We start from the raw sequence: 16846 nt of genomic DNA on the forward strand, positions 1-16846 counted from the left end.
GCCTCGCAGGGCGGAGCGCCCCAGCGAGCTCCAGCCGAAAGCGGCTGCCGGGAAGGAGAAGGAGCTAAAGAGCTGCGCAGGGGGGGATGACGCAGCAGCGGGCGCCCCAGGAACCCGGAGCCCAACCGCAAGGCCCGGCGCTCCGGTTGCAGCACCAGGGCAGCAAAAACGCAGTGAGGGGGTGGGGGGTGACGCGTATGCAACAGGGAGAACGTGAACGCGGAGAGGAAGGGCACACAAATACCGCGGCGACTCGGGAAAATAGTGTGACGTGAAATACAGCTCTTTTAAAGGGAATTTGTGGGTGGCTCTTAAAAGAGCCTTTGGGTTCTCGAAATGGTGCGGGAGCAGAAAGCTTTAGCCGCCGAAGCCGTAGAGGGTGCGTCCCTGGCGCTTGAGGGCGTAGACCACGTCCATGGCCGTGACCGTCTTCCTCTTGGCGTGCTCCGTGTAGGTGACGGCGTCGCGGATCACGTTCTCCAGGAAGACCTTCAGCACGCCGCGCGTCTCCTCGTAGATGAGCCCCGAGATGCGCTTCACGCCGCCGCGCCGAGCCAGGCGGCGGATGGCCGGCTTGGTGATGCCCTGGATGTTGTCGCGCAGCACCTTGCGGTGCCGCTTGGCGCCCCCCTTGCCGAGCCCCTTCCCGCCCTTGCCTCTGCCAGACATCGTGCCGCCGCTGCTGCTGGGGTCGGTTCCGAACTGTGAGGGGGAGCCGGCGGCGCGTCGGTCTTTATAGTTTGGGAGCCGACCTGGTTGGGGACTGCGGCGGCGAGGGGCGGGGCAGGGCGTGCTGAGGCGGGGCTGGGTTTCGTCTCTGCCTCCGCCTCCGTGGCGGGGGCGGGTCCCTCGCCCGTGGCGGCTCCCGGGCACCTCCCCTGGGCCCTGGCAGCCTCCCCGCGTCTGTCCCGCCCTCCGTCTCCGCTTCCGCCTCCGCCTCTTCCTCCGCCTCGCTCGCCGTCTCCCGGCCGCTTTGCCCCCGGAGCGCCGTTTCCCGGTGGTTACCGCTCCGGGCTGGGCGGCGGCGCACAGACCTTCCTTTCACGCGGGGCCGAGCGCGCCTCTGCGGTCGCGTCACTCTGCTGGCGGCCGGACACCGTCAGTAGTGCCGTGGTGGTCGCGGGTCCATGAGCCGGGAGTCAGCGGTCGTGCCGTCCACCGCGGACCTTCAAGGCTTATAGGCGCAGTGCTCGCCCGGGACATCTGTTCCGAAAGCGGCTGGGAGCTACTTGCCTTGGCTTCGCCAGTTTTATTCTCTCCTGACATCTGCTGGGCACCATTTCCTTTTCTTCAAGCATTTTCTCATTACTTTTTCGACAAGGTGACAGAACTATTAGAAACTTATCCTGGAAATTCAGTTGTTGCTGTTTTTTACAGTGTATTACCGTATGGGCAGCAAAACATATTTGTGTTTCACATATCAATTATTGTTTATAAATTACCCTATTGCTTGCAAATACTACTTATTTCCAAGGATGGGTGTAGATCTTATGGTTTTATTTTGTTTTGCTTTACTTTGTGCACAGCGCTAAATCCTTGAATACTTAATCTCTCTCTCTTTTGTTGTGGGGTACTGTATACAGTGAATGAGCATGACAGCCCGTTATAAACAACAAAGCAGAGTTTACTTTGAATAAACAAAGGTAGAATTTACAGTGAATATGATCATCAGAAACTACATGTTGAGTTTGATTTCCTTTCTCCTGTTTCCTTTTTTAGATGTGAGTTTGGAGCCTACATGTGCCCTGGAAGTCTTACATAGCATTCCATATGAAAAGAAATATATATTACCTAGAAAATAATGAACAGTTTTTAATAATTTATAAATCAATAGGCCAACTATAGCAAATATGGTATTAAGTATCCAATAAAATTCTGAAAGCACTTCTTACAGTTTTTATTCTGTTCCCTGTTCTTTTAGGCTATCTACATTTAAATTTTTCTTACAATTTTCTGCTTAGCTTTTACCTTCAGAAATCATCAGCGTAGAGGCCACAGTTCGTGGGTTTGGTGATTTTGTTGTTGGTGGTGTTTTGTTTGTTCCAGAAAATCATGACAGAAATATTTTTATATGTGTGTAAAATTCTAATTTATATGTTACAAACTCGAAGTTGATCTCTTTTGTATTTCATCATTGAGGACGAGTGTTGAAAATGTGGAATGTGAGCAAGTCAGCTGTAAACTGAATTATAAAATTATATCCAACTGCAGCAAAGAGTAGAAATCACTTTGAAAGGGCTGCTCTGGCCTTTGTTCCTGCGTATACCCCTAAATGCTTTTAAATCTGCGGAGTCTTATCAAGCAATGTTTTGCACACATCATATTTGTTGCTTTTCTGAATTGTATTTCCACTCAGTTATGACTCATCTGATTTTCTTCCCCCACTATCTCTACTGTCTCTACATGCTGAAGATGAACCTGATAATCTCCTTACATGTGCAAGGGTTAAAACGTTAACAAAATTTAAAAAGTGGCAGGCTTCAGTCTGCTGGGACACACTCTGCCCTGAATTTTGGGGGTTTACTCAGGAATTCCAATCACCAAATGCTGAGCAGAAGCTCTCTTGACAGCTTTGCCTCCAACACGGTCAGTTTGCAGCCTTCAGGTTATAAGTAAATCATTCTCTTGTGTTACATAAACGCTCAATTAAAAGATTCCTCACTTTGATATTAAAGGACAATTAGAGCTTAAAGCATTAAAGGAAAAATGTAAATATGTCTCTTTTAACAGAAGCAGCAATCAACTTTTTGTGTTAGCATAATAGAAAGTGAAACAAGAAAAAAAACTGGTATGTTTTTATTTTAAAAATTCTTTTAAAAAATTATTTTATATTCTTAATGCTGAAACTACAGCATTGATTTAATAGGCTTTGAAGCGGGCAGAGACCATTTGTTTCAGTATAGAAATACCCAGAGTTTGGTCCAAAGCAGCCCTCAGAGTTTGGGCTGTTACACAGTAACAGAAATCAGGCTAAATAGTATCAGTGAAGTTGGGGAACTACACGTACTGCTTTTGCCACATGGAGGAAAAGAACAAAAAAAAAAAACAATTCCAAGGGCATTAGGAGCTTCACAAACATCCTTGACTTCCCTCACTACTATACAAAACTTTATCTGCTTGTGCCATAACTGGGGTTTCCAAAGGGCAATAACTGCCGGTTGCTTGCGAGCAAGAAGGCCCCGTTCACATCCTAACCCTGCAATTCTGGAAGGAGCTCTGATATGATTTTGAGAAAACCACTGTAGGTCACTTCATTGTTCAATCAGCTTTGGGAATCTGCGACTTGGAAATGATTCTTTCTAGTCCATAGTTATTATTAGATCTATACTGTTGACTAAGTGTAAGTTGTTTCTTCTTATCAATCTCATCCACTGAGCCTGCTCAAGCAGCTCCAGTGGAGATCTAAGGCTGTGTCAGAAACTTCTCTTGCCCTACATGAGAGAAAAACTGAAAGCTCCAGTCCATTGGAGGTTCTGCATGCTGAGCAGCAGGGCGTCCATCCTCTTGAGAGTGCTAGTGGACAAAGGCTGGAAGATAGAGCATTAGTTTTCATCTCTAATTGAATGGTGTTTCGTGATTTAAAAAGTTGTTCCACTTCCTGCCAATGAGACATGTTCTGGTGTATGAAAAAAAATATGATTTTGACATGTCTTTCAACTGTGGAATACAGACTCTCTGAACATTTTGTAGTGCATATCTCACCATCAGCTATGGCCTATATCCAGAAATTTGTCAGAAGAGTAAAACAAGATTTCCCTACAACCAAGCCTCACCATTGTGGAAGCCACAATTCACGCTGAAGAAATTGGCTACTGTTCATTTATGCATGGTGGTAATGAAAATACTGCATCAACATTTCATATGGGACATTTTTAATTTCCTAGTAATTCAGGAAAATATATGTCAGTAGGCACAGAGGAAAACAATGGGAGCCTATGAATCTTTTAAGCAGAAGGAGACAGGAATTCACAACTTACTGAATATTAGGACACCTGTTCCTAGCATCAACTTTGAAATAGGGAATTAAAACACAGAGCAACAACTGTTTGGTACTACTTACCCATTATTCTTTGGAATAGGAGCAAGGGTAGATGTCCACTTGCAAAAAGGGGTCTGCATAAAGTTGAATTGATCCAAAGGAGGCATGGGGTTTTGATTCAGAGCCTGAATCCACCACATTCTCCTGTCAATTTTTCTTTTTTTTTTTTCCTACTGATCTCTAAAAGAAAATCTGCATAGAAGCTCCCCTTAGGCCTGTGCTATTGCATAAAATTGTTTATTTCCTGGAAGGAAAGTAACAACATTTTAGTAAAATATTTCAGTACATTCATTGACCCTTGCTGGTTGTAAAAATGAAAGAAAAGTGGATGGAGCAGCAATACCCAAATGCAACTTCTCCCTGAAGAAATAATTGAATATCAAAGCCTGGGAAGCCCTACTACTCTAACTACGTAACTGGACCATGCTCCTGTGATGAGCACATGCTCTCTGTTTTGGGTTATACTCTACAGTGGCTGAATAATTAAATTTTAATCTACAGTGCCTGAGAAATTAAAATCCACTTACTGGATTACAATTCAAATACTTGGTTGGTTCTAAAATATTATGCTTAAACATCAAAAAGCAAACCATAATGGAATAAAAGAGCTAGGGAGAGGCAAAAGATTTGTTAGTTGCTTCAAAACTCAGGTCTGTCCTTCCTGTATTCTGGTTTATGACCGTCTTTGATTTGACTCACATTGTAGGTGAGATCATATTGCTTTTTTCCTGTGAGAACCCACAGGCTGATACTACCAATCTGTCTTTCCTTGGTCACAAAACTCTCTTATAGTGGATGGGGATAATCTCTGAGGTACAGAAATCTGTCTTACACGGAGCAATGACAGGCTTGAGAGATCAGAATCAAATCTCTAAACACTTTCCAGCTTCCAGGTAAGTCAAGAAACAATCATGACAATGAAAGCAAAAAAAAAAAAAAAAAAAATTAATGTTGTGTTTCTACTTCCAGGAACCTCAAGGTTCATATCTGCCTAAAAGAATTTGAGAGAGAAAAAAAAATATACCAGGAATCTTTCCAAGACTGATAAGGATGAGAGTATTCCTTGTTGTATGAGTCCAGAGAATTGACAGATGCTGCCATGAAATGTGAATAGCTTGAAACAAGCACACTACTTGTATACAAATATCAGTGGATTAGAGAGTTACAGAATGTTAGCTCCACTGCCTCTGGGACGACGTGAAATCTCTGCTATTACCATGGGGTCACTACTACTACTTCAGAAAAAAAATATTTTCCTCAGAGTGTCAGCAGTTGTGATGCAGTGTTCTGTCATATTACTGAGGATCTTAATCCTCCCGCATTAAAGGAAAAAGACATCAGAGAAAACGGGCATTAAAATCAGTTTTTGTGTTTAATCAACACACAATGCACAGTTCTCCAGTCTCCCAATTTGCTGTTGTCACGTTCGTTATCGCAGCCAGGTCGCCCAAAACATCTATTTACTTTCGGTATACAGGCTGAAATGCATTCGTTAGAAGACCCCACAAAGATGTATTTCTGCCCACATTTCACCCCCAAGAAAAGAAAAAACGGTAACATAAATAACTAGAATAACTTTAGTCCTTTTCACTTAAAAACGCGTAATTAGAAAATTCCGTTTCTCGAATGTCGCATGGAGATTCAAGTCCGGTATTTGAAGATTTTCACAGTCCCAGGCAGCGGGGACTCTATGTTGTACCGGCATTTCATTCACCCCGTTACACTTTTTTTTAGCCCCGAATAGATCTGCTCACCCGTTTTTAGGAGCTGATGATAGCCTTGTATCGAGTGTATGAAAGACAGTACTATTGCAGGCAGACTGTTAGCTATTCCGTGTTAAAAAGATAGCAACATGCCATTGAAAATGAAGGAAGTGAGAGTTCATCCTTTGTTTGGAATACGGAGCTGCCACTGACCCGGGGAAGCAACCCTTTTGAAAAGGTGTATATTCCGACCTTACTTCTGAAAGGAGTGAATCACCAGCTGCTGTTATCAAAGCAAAACACTTACAGAACCAACAGTCATTCATTAGAACAGAGGAATCAATTTTGCATAATAAAGTGTCCTGATTGCCGAGCGTACCCTCAAGGGACCGAATTTTCAGCTTTAACTCTCCGTCCAGTTTTAATTTCATTACACCTCAGATTGTATTTCCCAATCAATTTTAACAAATCTCGATGCAAAGACAGGTAATGTTATACCTTTTAGAGGCTAAAACTCCATATAGTGCAATTACAACTATCCTGATTGCTGAATGTAACAATCGAAAGGGGCTTCGTTAGGTTTATATTGCAAGGGCAGTGGGAGGGACACCACCCTTCAGAGGGACGCGTCGGTGCTTTGTTCCACTGAAATACCGAAGCAGACGTAAAGTAACGTCGGCTTTCACACCCGGTGCTAAAGCACAAACGTTTCCCAAAAAGGCATTAGCTGAGACACCGCCGTCGCTGAAGGGACACTGAGGGGGACTGTGTGATCTCGGAGAGAAGAGGCTCGGCCGAGGCAGCCGTCTCTGCATCCGCGTCCCGGAGCGCGGGGCGAAGCTGTGTTACTTCAATATATTTAATATCAATTTACCCTGAGACCAACCATTGAATCCACTCTGGTTTTTGCCCTGCTCTGGAGACGACCTTCTGAAGCACAAGGTTTCACGCGGGCTGTGCCCATTTAGCCAACTGTACAATTTTAATTTAAAACATAAAGCGATAGTTCTCTCTCCCGAGGTCTCTGCACCTCTCCGCCGCGGAGTTTCTGGGGCCGCTTTTCCCTCATTTCTGCTCCTTCCAATGGGAAACTCCGTTAACAGGTAGGATGGACGCCCCCCTCCCCTCCCGGAAAGAAACGGGGAGCATCGGCGATAAATTTCGGGAGGAAAAAGGCGGTTTTGGACTGGGAAGAAACACAAGGGGCGGGCGGCGGGAGGTGGGGATGGCCGGGCTCCACCAATCAGAGCGCGCGGCGGCGCTATAAAAAGGAGCGGCGGCGGCAGCAGCGCCGTTGGGCGCGTGAGCTCGGCAGGAGGCGCCATGTCCGAGACCGCTCCCGTCGCCGCGCCTGAAGTCGCCGCTCCCGTCCCGGCTCCGGCCAAGGCCGCCGCCAAGAAACCGAAAAAGGCGGCGGGCGGCTCCAAAGCCCGCAAGCCGGCGGGCCCCAGCGTCACCGAGCTGATCACCAAGGCCGTGTCCGCCTCCAAGGAGCGCAAGGGGCTCTCCCTCGCCGCTCTCAAGAAGGCGCTGGCCGCCGGCGGCTACGATGTGGAGAAAAGTAACAGCCGCATCAAGCTGGGGCTCAAGAGCCTCGTCAGCAAGGGCACCCTGGTGCAGACCAAGGGCACCGGCGCCTCCGGCTCTTTCCGCCTGAGTAAGAAGCCTGGAGAAGTGAAGGAAAAAGCCCCCAAGAAGCGGGCGGCCGCTGCCAAGCCCAAGAAGCCGGCGGCCAAGAAGCCCGCCAGCGCCACCAAGAAGCCCAAGAAGGCGGTGACCGCGAAGAAGAGCCCCAAGAAAGCCAAGAAGCCGGCGGCCGCCGCGACCAAGAAAGCGGCCAAAAGCCCCAAGAAAGCGACGAAGGCTGCCAAGCCCAAAAAGGCGGCGGCAGCAACGAAGAGCCCGGCCAAGGCGAAGGCGGTGAAGCCCAAGGCGGCCAAGCCGAAAGCGGCCAAGGCGAAGAAGGCAGCGCCCAAGAAGAAATAAATGGTCCTAAAACAATCTCGTCTGCCTTGCAGATAAACCCAACGGCTCTTTTAAGAGCCACCCAAGCGTTCTTAAAAAGAGCTGACACTTTTTTTTACGTTTTCTGTTCTGTGCCTGTGCGCGCAATTTTACCTTCCCTTCTTTGGCACCGCGCTTTAATTAAGGTCGATCCGGTAACAGCACAAACCTCAGCGCTGTTGCTCTCCGCCGGTGCCTGGCAGCACCGCAGTAGTGTTCACCGCGGGACAGCTCGTTTCAGCACACCCCCGCGGGCGTGGGTGCAAATAGCTTCCCGTCAGCCACCTGAAATCGCTGTGAGCCCAAATTCCCCGTGGAAGTCGGGTACCGCTCACGGCACCCCGGCTTCTGGCGGGAGCGGGACGCTGCGGTTCCCCCGAGCAGCCGGGGGACGAGGCGCCGCGCTCCCGCCCGCTCCCCGGAGCTCTGCCGATTTCGAAAAGCCCGCGCTGCGCAGAGATTGGCCGCGACCCTCGGTTTTTTCGGCTGCCCAGCAATTTTCGGGTTAAACAGATGCTCTACATTTTATTTTCACTCTGCGGAAGAGGTTTATGAACATCCAGGGTACGTGCTTGCCTCCCCGCCCACGGGCTTGTTCACTCACAGTTAAGTTCTGCCTTTTGCAAGCTCGGCCCTTCCCTGGAAATTGCAGGGCGAGCGGGATCCGAGGGGCACGGGTGTTTCCAGCTGCCGTTCGAGCCGTCCTTGGTGCTGCACCCCGGTCCTCGACTTTGGTGCTGAACCTCCCGCGCCTCACAGCTGCCGGGCCGGGTTCTAGCCGGGTGCCGGGGGTTCATTTCGGCAACGGAGCCTCTCGGAAGCTGCGCTGGGCGCGGTAGGAAACCGCGCAGGTCGGAGCCCCACTCGCGTCTTCCCCCGCCTGCCCCCCAGCCGTGCAGCCGCCTCCTTTTCCCAGTGACTCCACCGTACTCTGCTTCCACCGCCTTTTCGGCACTCAAGGCATGCCCGTCGCTCCGCTTGGCTGTACCCGGGCGCCAGCAGTGAGGGGCAGTCGGGGAGAGGTGAGGGGGGAAGGGCCGTTTCCTCACGTCAGTCCCAGTGCCGGTACCCCAGCCTCCCCAGCGGGCAGGAGAACGGGGAATTTCGTGGAACTGCCTGTTCACCTCTCAACAAAGACGTTTGATCTCGAGTCCGTAGCTGTTTACCTCGTATATCTGAAGGGGTTACCGAGAAACGAGGTCCCTACGGTTTGGAAGAGAAAGGGTGGGATCGTATTTCACTGGTGCTTGTGTTTTGCAGACACTGTCCACGTCCTAAATCCCTGTACTAAAAGGGAAAGAAATACTAAAAAAAAAAAAAAAAAAAAGAGCAAGCCTAATTTTAAGCCCTACTGCTGAAACGCTGTTCCTACTCTTTCTCTGCATTGCCTCTTAGGGTGCATCCAACTTTTCAGTCCTTGCTCGGGTTTATGACCTCTTCCTAAATCCAACACAAACCTGCATGCACATCCCACTTTTTTTTTTTTTTTCCTGAAATTATCAGGCTGTGTCCCTACACCTTGACAGCCCGAGCTCCTGAGCTCACGTGCCTGTGCCCCTGTCTGGGATGGAGCTGTGCCTCCCAGTTATGACAAGTGAAGGGTGTTGGGAGTCACACCTGCCAATTCTCAACGGGTTTCACCCAACCAGGTGCACTGACCTGAGGAGAGTGGGTCAGCTGTGATTTTCCAGCCTGCTACAACTAGTCAGAGGGGAGTAGATTTTGACTGGGTACAGTCAAACAGCATGTACGGTGCTGTAGTAAACGTGATATTAATGGTTCATTTATTTCTTTACAGCTGAAACTGAAAAGGCAAAACCAAGCTGCAGTAACATGGGCAAAACTGTACCACATTCATCCCTGCTAATTAAATTGACCTTGGCGGGACAGCCCTGGAATTAACATTTCGGCACCTGGAATGGGTCAGGGTAATCACAGCAGTTCAATCTTGGTCTGTTGCAACTTACCCTCCCTGCTCATTTGGGAGAGGCATCAGGGCACTTCTTTACCTTTCCTGAGAAGTAAGAGGGAAAACTCAAATTATTATCACTGTTCTTTAAGAAAATTCAGTTGGAGCAATTGCCCACCTCAGATACTGCTGTAACTGACATTTAGAAAATTAATGCATAACTGAACACAAGTGGTGATGGAAAGCACTGGCCCATGTACAATAATTGCAGTCTAAAATACCTCTACAGACAAAGAGTATAGAGCTGTGGCTTCAGCTGAATAGACTTTATAGTCCTTAGCTGGAGATAACTGACAATGTGAGAGAGTGGTCTGCACTACAGAAAGGATGTTTATTTGTATGCAGGAACACTGAAACGACTAGCTGTATAGGCTCTAGTAGATATACTGTCCAGTGCAGGGAGAAAATTAACGTAAAATCAAAAAATCCCATTAAATTTGTAAAGCCGAACTGGGCAGCATGGCATAGATACCTACTGCAAAATTTTTCCCCCCAAGTGGGAAAAAAGGGAGTGCAGTGACAAAGAGCAAGAATGGCCTGAGAAAAATAATCCTGCAGGGATAAATGTAAAGTCTTGTTTATGCCAATTGCACCACTGGTGTATCAGTCAGTACCCCTAATTCATCATTTCTCATCCTCCTTCCCCCTCAGCCTGTGCACTGCTAGCCTTGGGAATGCCAGCTCATCTCAGCTACGAGAGGAGGTGTGCCCAGCTCCAGACTGATTCTCCCTTAGAAATAGCTTATCTTAAATTCCTGAATCACTGCCTCAGCGTCCAATCACTGTCTGTCCCTCAGGGCCCCACGTTATCTTGAACAGGCCACTCTCCAGCTCCTTAAGCAGTTTCCTATTCTGGGCATACGAGAAGTTGATAACCTAAGAAAAAAACAGGGGATGCTATTCTGCTGTACTGGTTCAAATTTCTAGGTAACCTGCTAAGCTGTAGTTCAGGTGTGTGATTTATGATTGCAGTGGAGAGGGAACGCATCTCACTTTTGGACATCCTTTTTGGACATCTGGGCATTAATTTATCTTCTCAAACCTGCTAAGATGCCTCATGAAACTGAGGAAAGAAGGAAAAGAGATGAGCTTTGCTCAGTATCTTCCAAGACACACCATATGCTAAGATGTGCAGCTTGAAGAGGACTTGGGACACGTGCTCATAATGATAAGTCAAACCTCAAAACAACTAAGATGGCCTAATGTTGTTTTGTTTTGTCTTTTTGTAAGGCTGATGAACTGGTCAGTTTCTGGACCTTGGGTACATTTCTTACAAAGAACATCTTCATTGCCCATCATGCCCCTACAGCTCCATCTCTCTCTCAGCTGGGTGTCCTTTTCTAAGAACCAATGAGCAGAAACTTCCCCAGACATTTCCTACCACATTCAGGGGTTTTATTAATATCCCAAAATAGGATTCCAACTAGACTTTTGTATTAAATGACAGGACATTTCCATGGCCACGCAGCTTCTATTTATTGAACTTTTTATATAGGTTATTTCACATCCCGAGCCTGTTGTACGTTAGCGAACGATTTGACGTGGAGAACTGAGCTCCTGGTAGTCAAAGAGGAAGTGGCTTAACAGGAGGCAAAAAAAAAAAGGCTGGTGTTCAGTGAGCGACTTTAATTCAACAGAAAACACAAGCACCCACTTTATGATTTTAAATACTAATCTGCTCAAAAATTAAAAGGAAGGTCAAAAAAATGGGTTCAGAATTGCAAATTATTACAAGGAAGGCCTGCTTTCATTGGTTTTCTCTTCCATAGGGTTAACTTTTTATTTCATAGATTTACTTAGTTAATGGTGGTATCAAAAGTCTGTGATGTTGCAGCGTTAGAAGTAGAAATGGAAAAAGAAAGTAATGGCAAATGAATAAGTGAGTTAGATAAAGGTCTACATATAGCAACCTGGTTGCTACGTAGGTCTCAGCAACCTGGCTAGAATTCTGAAGTAAAGTTACTCCCTTAGAGAATAATAAATCATGTGGTACTGATGAACACTTTATTATAGGGTTATAGAATTTTTCATCGGCATTAGTCACCACAAAGCCAGATTGCCTGTCAGATTACCACAAAACTAGGTCGTTTCTGGAAATGTATGTCTTTATCTTTTTGCTGTCTCTTAGTGGGTCCTGTTGCTCCTGGCTTTTTGTGTACCTCTGCCTCTTTTACTGTAGTAGTTGTCAAGTGAGAGTAAGTTTATTCTGCATGGCCTCAGCATGTCTTTGAAAAACAATAAAAAGGTCCCTCTTAGAAGCTCACTTAAAAATGTCAAAGCTGGAGTTTTATTTGAAATGAAACTATTCCAATACTAAAATTAAAAAGCTTCTGAATTTGTGAGAGAAAATTGCAAGCTAGTTTTCAATAAAAGGCTGAACGATGTTAGCTTAGATGCAAAGATGTTTAAAATAGGGATATGGTGTTGTTGCACTTCCTCAGTAGTAGTGAGCACTCTAAGCTGAAAAAAGCAGAGAAAAAGTCCTTCAGAGTATCCTAGGCTGAAGAATTGGAGAGGTGTCAATACATACATTTCAGGACTAAGCTTACAGGTTCTCAAAAGGGAGGAGCTGAGTGGGGAGACAGCTATAGCATGTGGACAAGAGGGTGGGGACAGCCAGTGTCGAGTCCCTAAAAGTGAGTGTGATATGAATATCATTAACACCAGACCAGTTCTCTGCTTCCTGCATGGCAGTACAGACTTGGGCCAGCTTGAGTTCAGGTACAGAACCACTTTTTGCTTAGATAACTTTGAGTTAGCAAAGTTACACTGTAGAGGTTTTCTGCCACGAGTTTCTTTTTTACTACCTGGATCATAACGCACCCAGTCCGGTGCTAAGCACTGGGGGATACCAGCCACATTTCTCTGTGGGGGTTTGAGATGCCTCTTCTCCAGAACATGCCAAAGCACAACAAAATCACCAGTATGATTCCTCCTGGGATACCCATTCACTCTCCATACTCAATTCCGGACAACTCTTTCTAGATTTGGACTTGTGTTTTATTCTGATTTTCACTTTGCAGGTTGTTTTTTGTGATCTCTTTGCGCTTCCATTCCCATGCAAGTTTTATTCATCATTCCTGCAGGCCTTGTGCTGGGACATCAGTGAAACCCCAGTGCCTGGTTTTCCCAAGGACTGCAGGGTTTGATTTTCAATGATTTCAGGATTGGGCTGCCAGGAACTGTGGAAAAAATGAAATGTAGAAAAATAATAATAGGATTATTGTCCTCATCAAACACTGAAAACAATAAAAACAAACAAAGGGTATGCCAGAAGGCGCACTAGCCATAAAAAAGGAGTCCCTGTTGTTCTTTCAGCAACCAGTGCAGGCTGGCATTTCTCAGCCAAGGCTGTATATACTTGGTCAGCATACTGCATATTCATGCTCAGTTGTATGTAGCTGCCCTAGTAAAAATGCACATTGCCATTTGCACTGTTTTGCTACATCTTCCCTGCATCTGTTTTCTCCACAGTAGATTTACCATCTTCGTAACAGAACTCTGTGCCCATTCCCTGGTTGCCTGCCTTTAGCTACTTGGGTCTTAACTCCTTAAATATTTGTCTCCTTCTGTCAGAGAGAACACTTTACTGTCACCAGCATCTCTCTCTTGTCAGGACCAGATCTGGTGAGTTTGTGCGCTCCTGAGGCAGGAGACTTATGTCATTAAAAGGGGGTGTGTTTCAGACACATTTCCTCTTCTCCAGTGTCAAAGAAAAGCTGCTTAAGTATTCCATGAGACAACTATCCCCAAAATTGTGATTACCCAGGCAGAAAAAGCAAGCTACACAAGGACACTGAAGAATCTTTTCATTTTTTCCTCAGAAAAGGAAGGTTAAAGAAAATATGCTCCCTTCCCCCAATAAATAAGAAAGCAGAACAAGTGACAACTGTCATGGAAAAGGCTGAGGTACTCAATGCTGGTTTTTGCCTCAGTTTTCACTGGCCATCACTCTTCCCACATTTCTCGAGTCCCTGAACCTCAATGCAGGGACTGGGGGAACAAAATCGGGCCCATCATAGAAGAGTTTGAGACCATTTCAAGAACATGAACATATACAAGTCTATCGGGCCCAATGAGTTGCATTCCAGGGTCCTAAGAAAATTGGTAGATGTAGTTGCTAAGCCACTCTTCACCAAATTTGAAAAGTCATTGCACTCAGGTGAAGTTCCCACAGCTTGGAGAAAAGGGAATGTCACAGCCATTTTTAAAAACTATGATAGAGAACCCTGGGGCCTACAGACCACCCAGCCTCACCTCAGTGCCTGGTAAGATCATGGTAAAGATCCTCCTGGAAGCTATGCCAAAACAAATGGAAGACAGGGAGGTCATTAGACACAGCAAACATGACTTCACTGAAGGCAAATCATACCTGACAGATATATCGGCCTCCCTCAATGGAGTGACTGCATCAGTGAATAAGGGAAGAGCAACTGATGTCATCTACCAGGGCTCCTGTAAGGCCTTTGAAATGTTTCCCCACAATGTTCTTACCTCAAAATTGGAGAAATATGGATCTGATAGATGGATTGTTAAAGGAATTGGCTGGATGACTGTATCCAAAGAGTTACAGCCAATGGATCGATGTCTACATGGAAACCAGTAACAAGTGATAGGAACCAGTACCAAGTGGTGTCCCTCAGGGGTCCGTACTGGGGCGAATACTGTTTAATATCTTCATTAATGGCATTGATATTGGAATGGAGTGCACCCTTGGGAAGTCTGTGGATGCTACCAGGCTGAGTGGTGCAGCTGATTTGCTAGAGGGAAAGGGTGCCATCCAGAGGGACCTCAACAGGCTTGAGGAGTGAGCCCACGTGAACCCCATCAGGGCCAGAAAAATAATCAGAGAAACACCTCTCCCATGAAGAAAGACTGAGAGAGTTGGAGTTTTTCATCCTACAGAAGAGAAGGCTGCAGCAAGACCTTATCATGACTATCAATATATGAAGGGAGCTAATATGAAAGATGGAGAAAGTCTTTTCAGAAGGGCCTGTAGTGACGGGACAACAGGCAATGGTTTTAAACTGAAAGAGGGTAGATTTGGATTGGATATAAGGAAGAAATTTTTATTATGAAAGTGGTGGGACATTGGAACATGTTGCCCAGAGAAGTTATGGATGCCCATCCTTGGAAGTGTTCAAAATAAGATTGGACGGGGCTTTCACTTGATCTAATGAAAGATGTCCCTACCCACAGTATGGGGATTAGTCTAGATGATCTTTGAACATCCCTTCCAATGGAAATTATTCTATGAATCGTAGCAACTTTACAGAAGATGTTACATATCTATCTCATGTTACAGTTACAGTTTTATTTTCTCAGACAGACCTAGTAGACCAGATGAAATTTGCTGTAGAATTTGGAATCACCCAGAAGGGAAGAAGAGAGGGAACTCTGTTCCTGCCTTGCTTTGCTTTATTAGATGAATTTCTGTCATGAGTTAAAATGCAATGCTACGAACAAGTATGTATCTACTTATTTTTTAAAAATCCATTTCCAAATGGTTTCCAACATTTTGCAAAGGAGAGCATGGAGGATGTCATTGTTTAGCCCTAGTCAGCAACTAAGCACCACACAGCGACTCGCTCACTCCCTCCACCCCAGTGTGATGGGGGAGAGAATTGAAGGGCAAAAGTAAGAAAACTTATGGGTTGGATGACATAAGAAGAGTTTAATAATGAAAATAAAATAGTAATAGGGATATTAATAATGATTATATAGTAATAATAATAATAATAGGAAAATAATGAGAGAGAGAGAGAGAGAAAGAAATATGAAACCCAGGAAAAAAACCCAGTGATGCAACTACTCACCACCCACCAACTGACATTGCCAGTCCCCAAGTTATGACCACTGCTTCCCCTGACCAGCTGCCCCCAATTAATATGCTGGGCATGATGTCATATGGTATGGAATATCCCTTTGGCCAGTTTGGATCAGCTGTCCTGGCTGTGCCCCGTCCTGGCTTCTTGTGCACCTGGCAGAGCATGGGAAGCTGGAAAAGTTATTGACTAGTGTAAGAACTACTTAGCAACAACTAAAACATCTCCACATTATCAATACTGTTTTTAGCACAAATCCAAAACATAGCCCCATACTAGCTACTATGAAGAATATTAACTCTACCCCAGACAAAACCATGACAGAGACAAGGAGACACATGGCAAGAGACCGGAGAAAATATTATATGTAGTCACAGATTCCTGAGCAGAAGCAGCTCATTATGGAGCAGGGTTATAGTATGAAGTTCCAACTTCATTTTAACCCATGAAAAATAGTAGAAACAAAACCTCAGCTTTCCGGAGCTGGACAACTCATGAGGGACTGCATGAGGGGGTGATTTGGTGAAGCCCAGGATCATCCAGTAACCTCATAGCAGGGGTGTGCAAGTGCTCATAACTCGCAGGGGGAGCCTGTGGTACAGTCAAATTCCCAGGGAATGAGCGGACTCAAGAACTGGATTTTCACGGCAGAGTGGATCCAGGGAGCTCTGTAGCAGGTAGTGCTAAACTACCCTGCTAGTAACACCCTGGGGACTTGCCTGGGTACTCAGAAGGTGATAAAGCCTGCAACAAATGTTACACCAAGTGTCTTTGCTTACCAGTGCAGAATACAGCTACCTTACTCTCAAAATCCCCTGGGAATGACAGACGATCAGACTTACAGAGTGCACAGCTTCTCACAGAGGCCTTGCTGTTTGAAAAATGGATTCGTCGCCCAGTGTGCTACGAGTCAATACTACACACACTCAGTAGAGACATTCCTTATTTATTTCAGGGTTACACAAGCCTGGGTGCTGGGTAGTTTTCCACAAAGCAGGCACACTGAAGCTGGCTCCTCTGTTATATTTATACAATAAGGTAATACATACTCCACTTATGTAATACATAATCATTCTAATCTACATAAGTTGCATAATAGCATTAAGTCACTCTTCTCAACTCCATTTCAGATCCTTCTGTGTATGTCTTCCTCTCTTTGGGGGTCCTTGATGGTCTCTTGTGGTCTTCATGGGTTAAGTACCCTAATCCTTTCTATACATATATGGTTGCGTGTCACCTAAGGACAACTCAGGGCTATTTTCTCTTGCCAGCTCTCTCTTATTTGGTTTTGAAAAGAAAGTTTGTC

General features: G+C 45.8%; 2 protein-coding genes across 3 annotated transcripts; one reads left to right on the forward strand and one right to left on the reverse strand.

The window, feature by feature from the left end:
* Positions 1–262: 262 nt before the first annotated feature.
* LOC142050706 (histone H4) lies at positions 263–695 on the reverse strand. The gene has a single exon (XM_075079728.1). It carries the CDS (start codon positions 667–669, stop codon positions 358–360), a length of 312 nt encoding a protein of 103 aa, XP_074935829.1. The 5' UTR covers positions 670–695; the 3' UTR covers positions 263–357.
* A 6346-nt stretch (positions 696–7041) lies between these two features.
* On the forward strand, positions 7042–11994 carry LOC142050713 (histone H1.03-like). Of its 2 annotated transcripts, none has more exons than XM_075079760.1 (2): positions 7042–9674; positions 10688–11994. In XM_075079760.1, exon 1 carries the CDS (start codon positions 7066–7068, stop codon positions 7726–7728), a length of 663 nt encoding a protein of 220 aa, XP_074935861.1. In that variant the 5' UTR covers positions 7042–7065; the 3' UTR covers positions 7729–9674; positions 10688–11994. The 2 variants fall into 2 exon arrangements, with proteins under 2 accessions (XP_074935861.1, XP_074935854.1); XM_075079753.1 differs by having other exon boundaries at positions 7042–8310; positions 9545–11994.
* Positions 11995–16846: the final 4852 nt, after the last annotated feature.

This window comes from Phalacrocorax aristotelis, chromosome 1 (assembly GCF_949628215.1).
Source record: "Phalacrocorax aristotelis chromosome 1, bGulAri2.1, whole genome shotgun sequence".
NCBI classification, from domain to species: domain Eukaryota; kingdom Metazoa; phylum Chordata; class Aves; order Suliformes; family Phalacrocoracidae; genus Phalacrocorax; species Phalacrocorax aristotelis.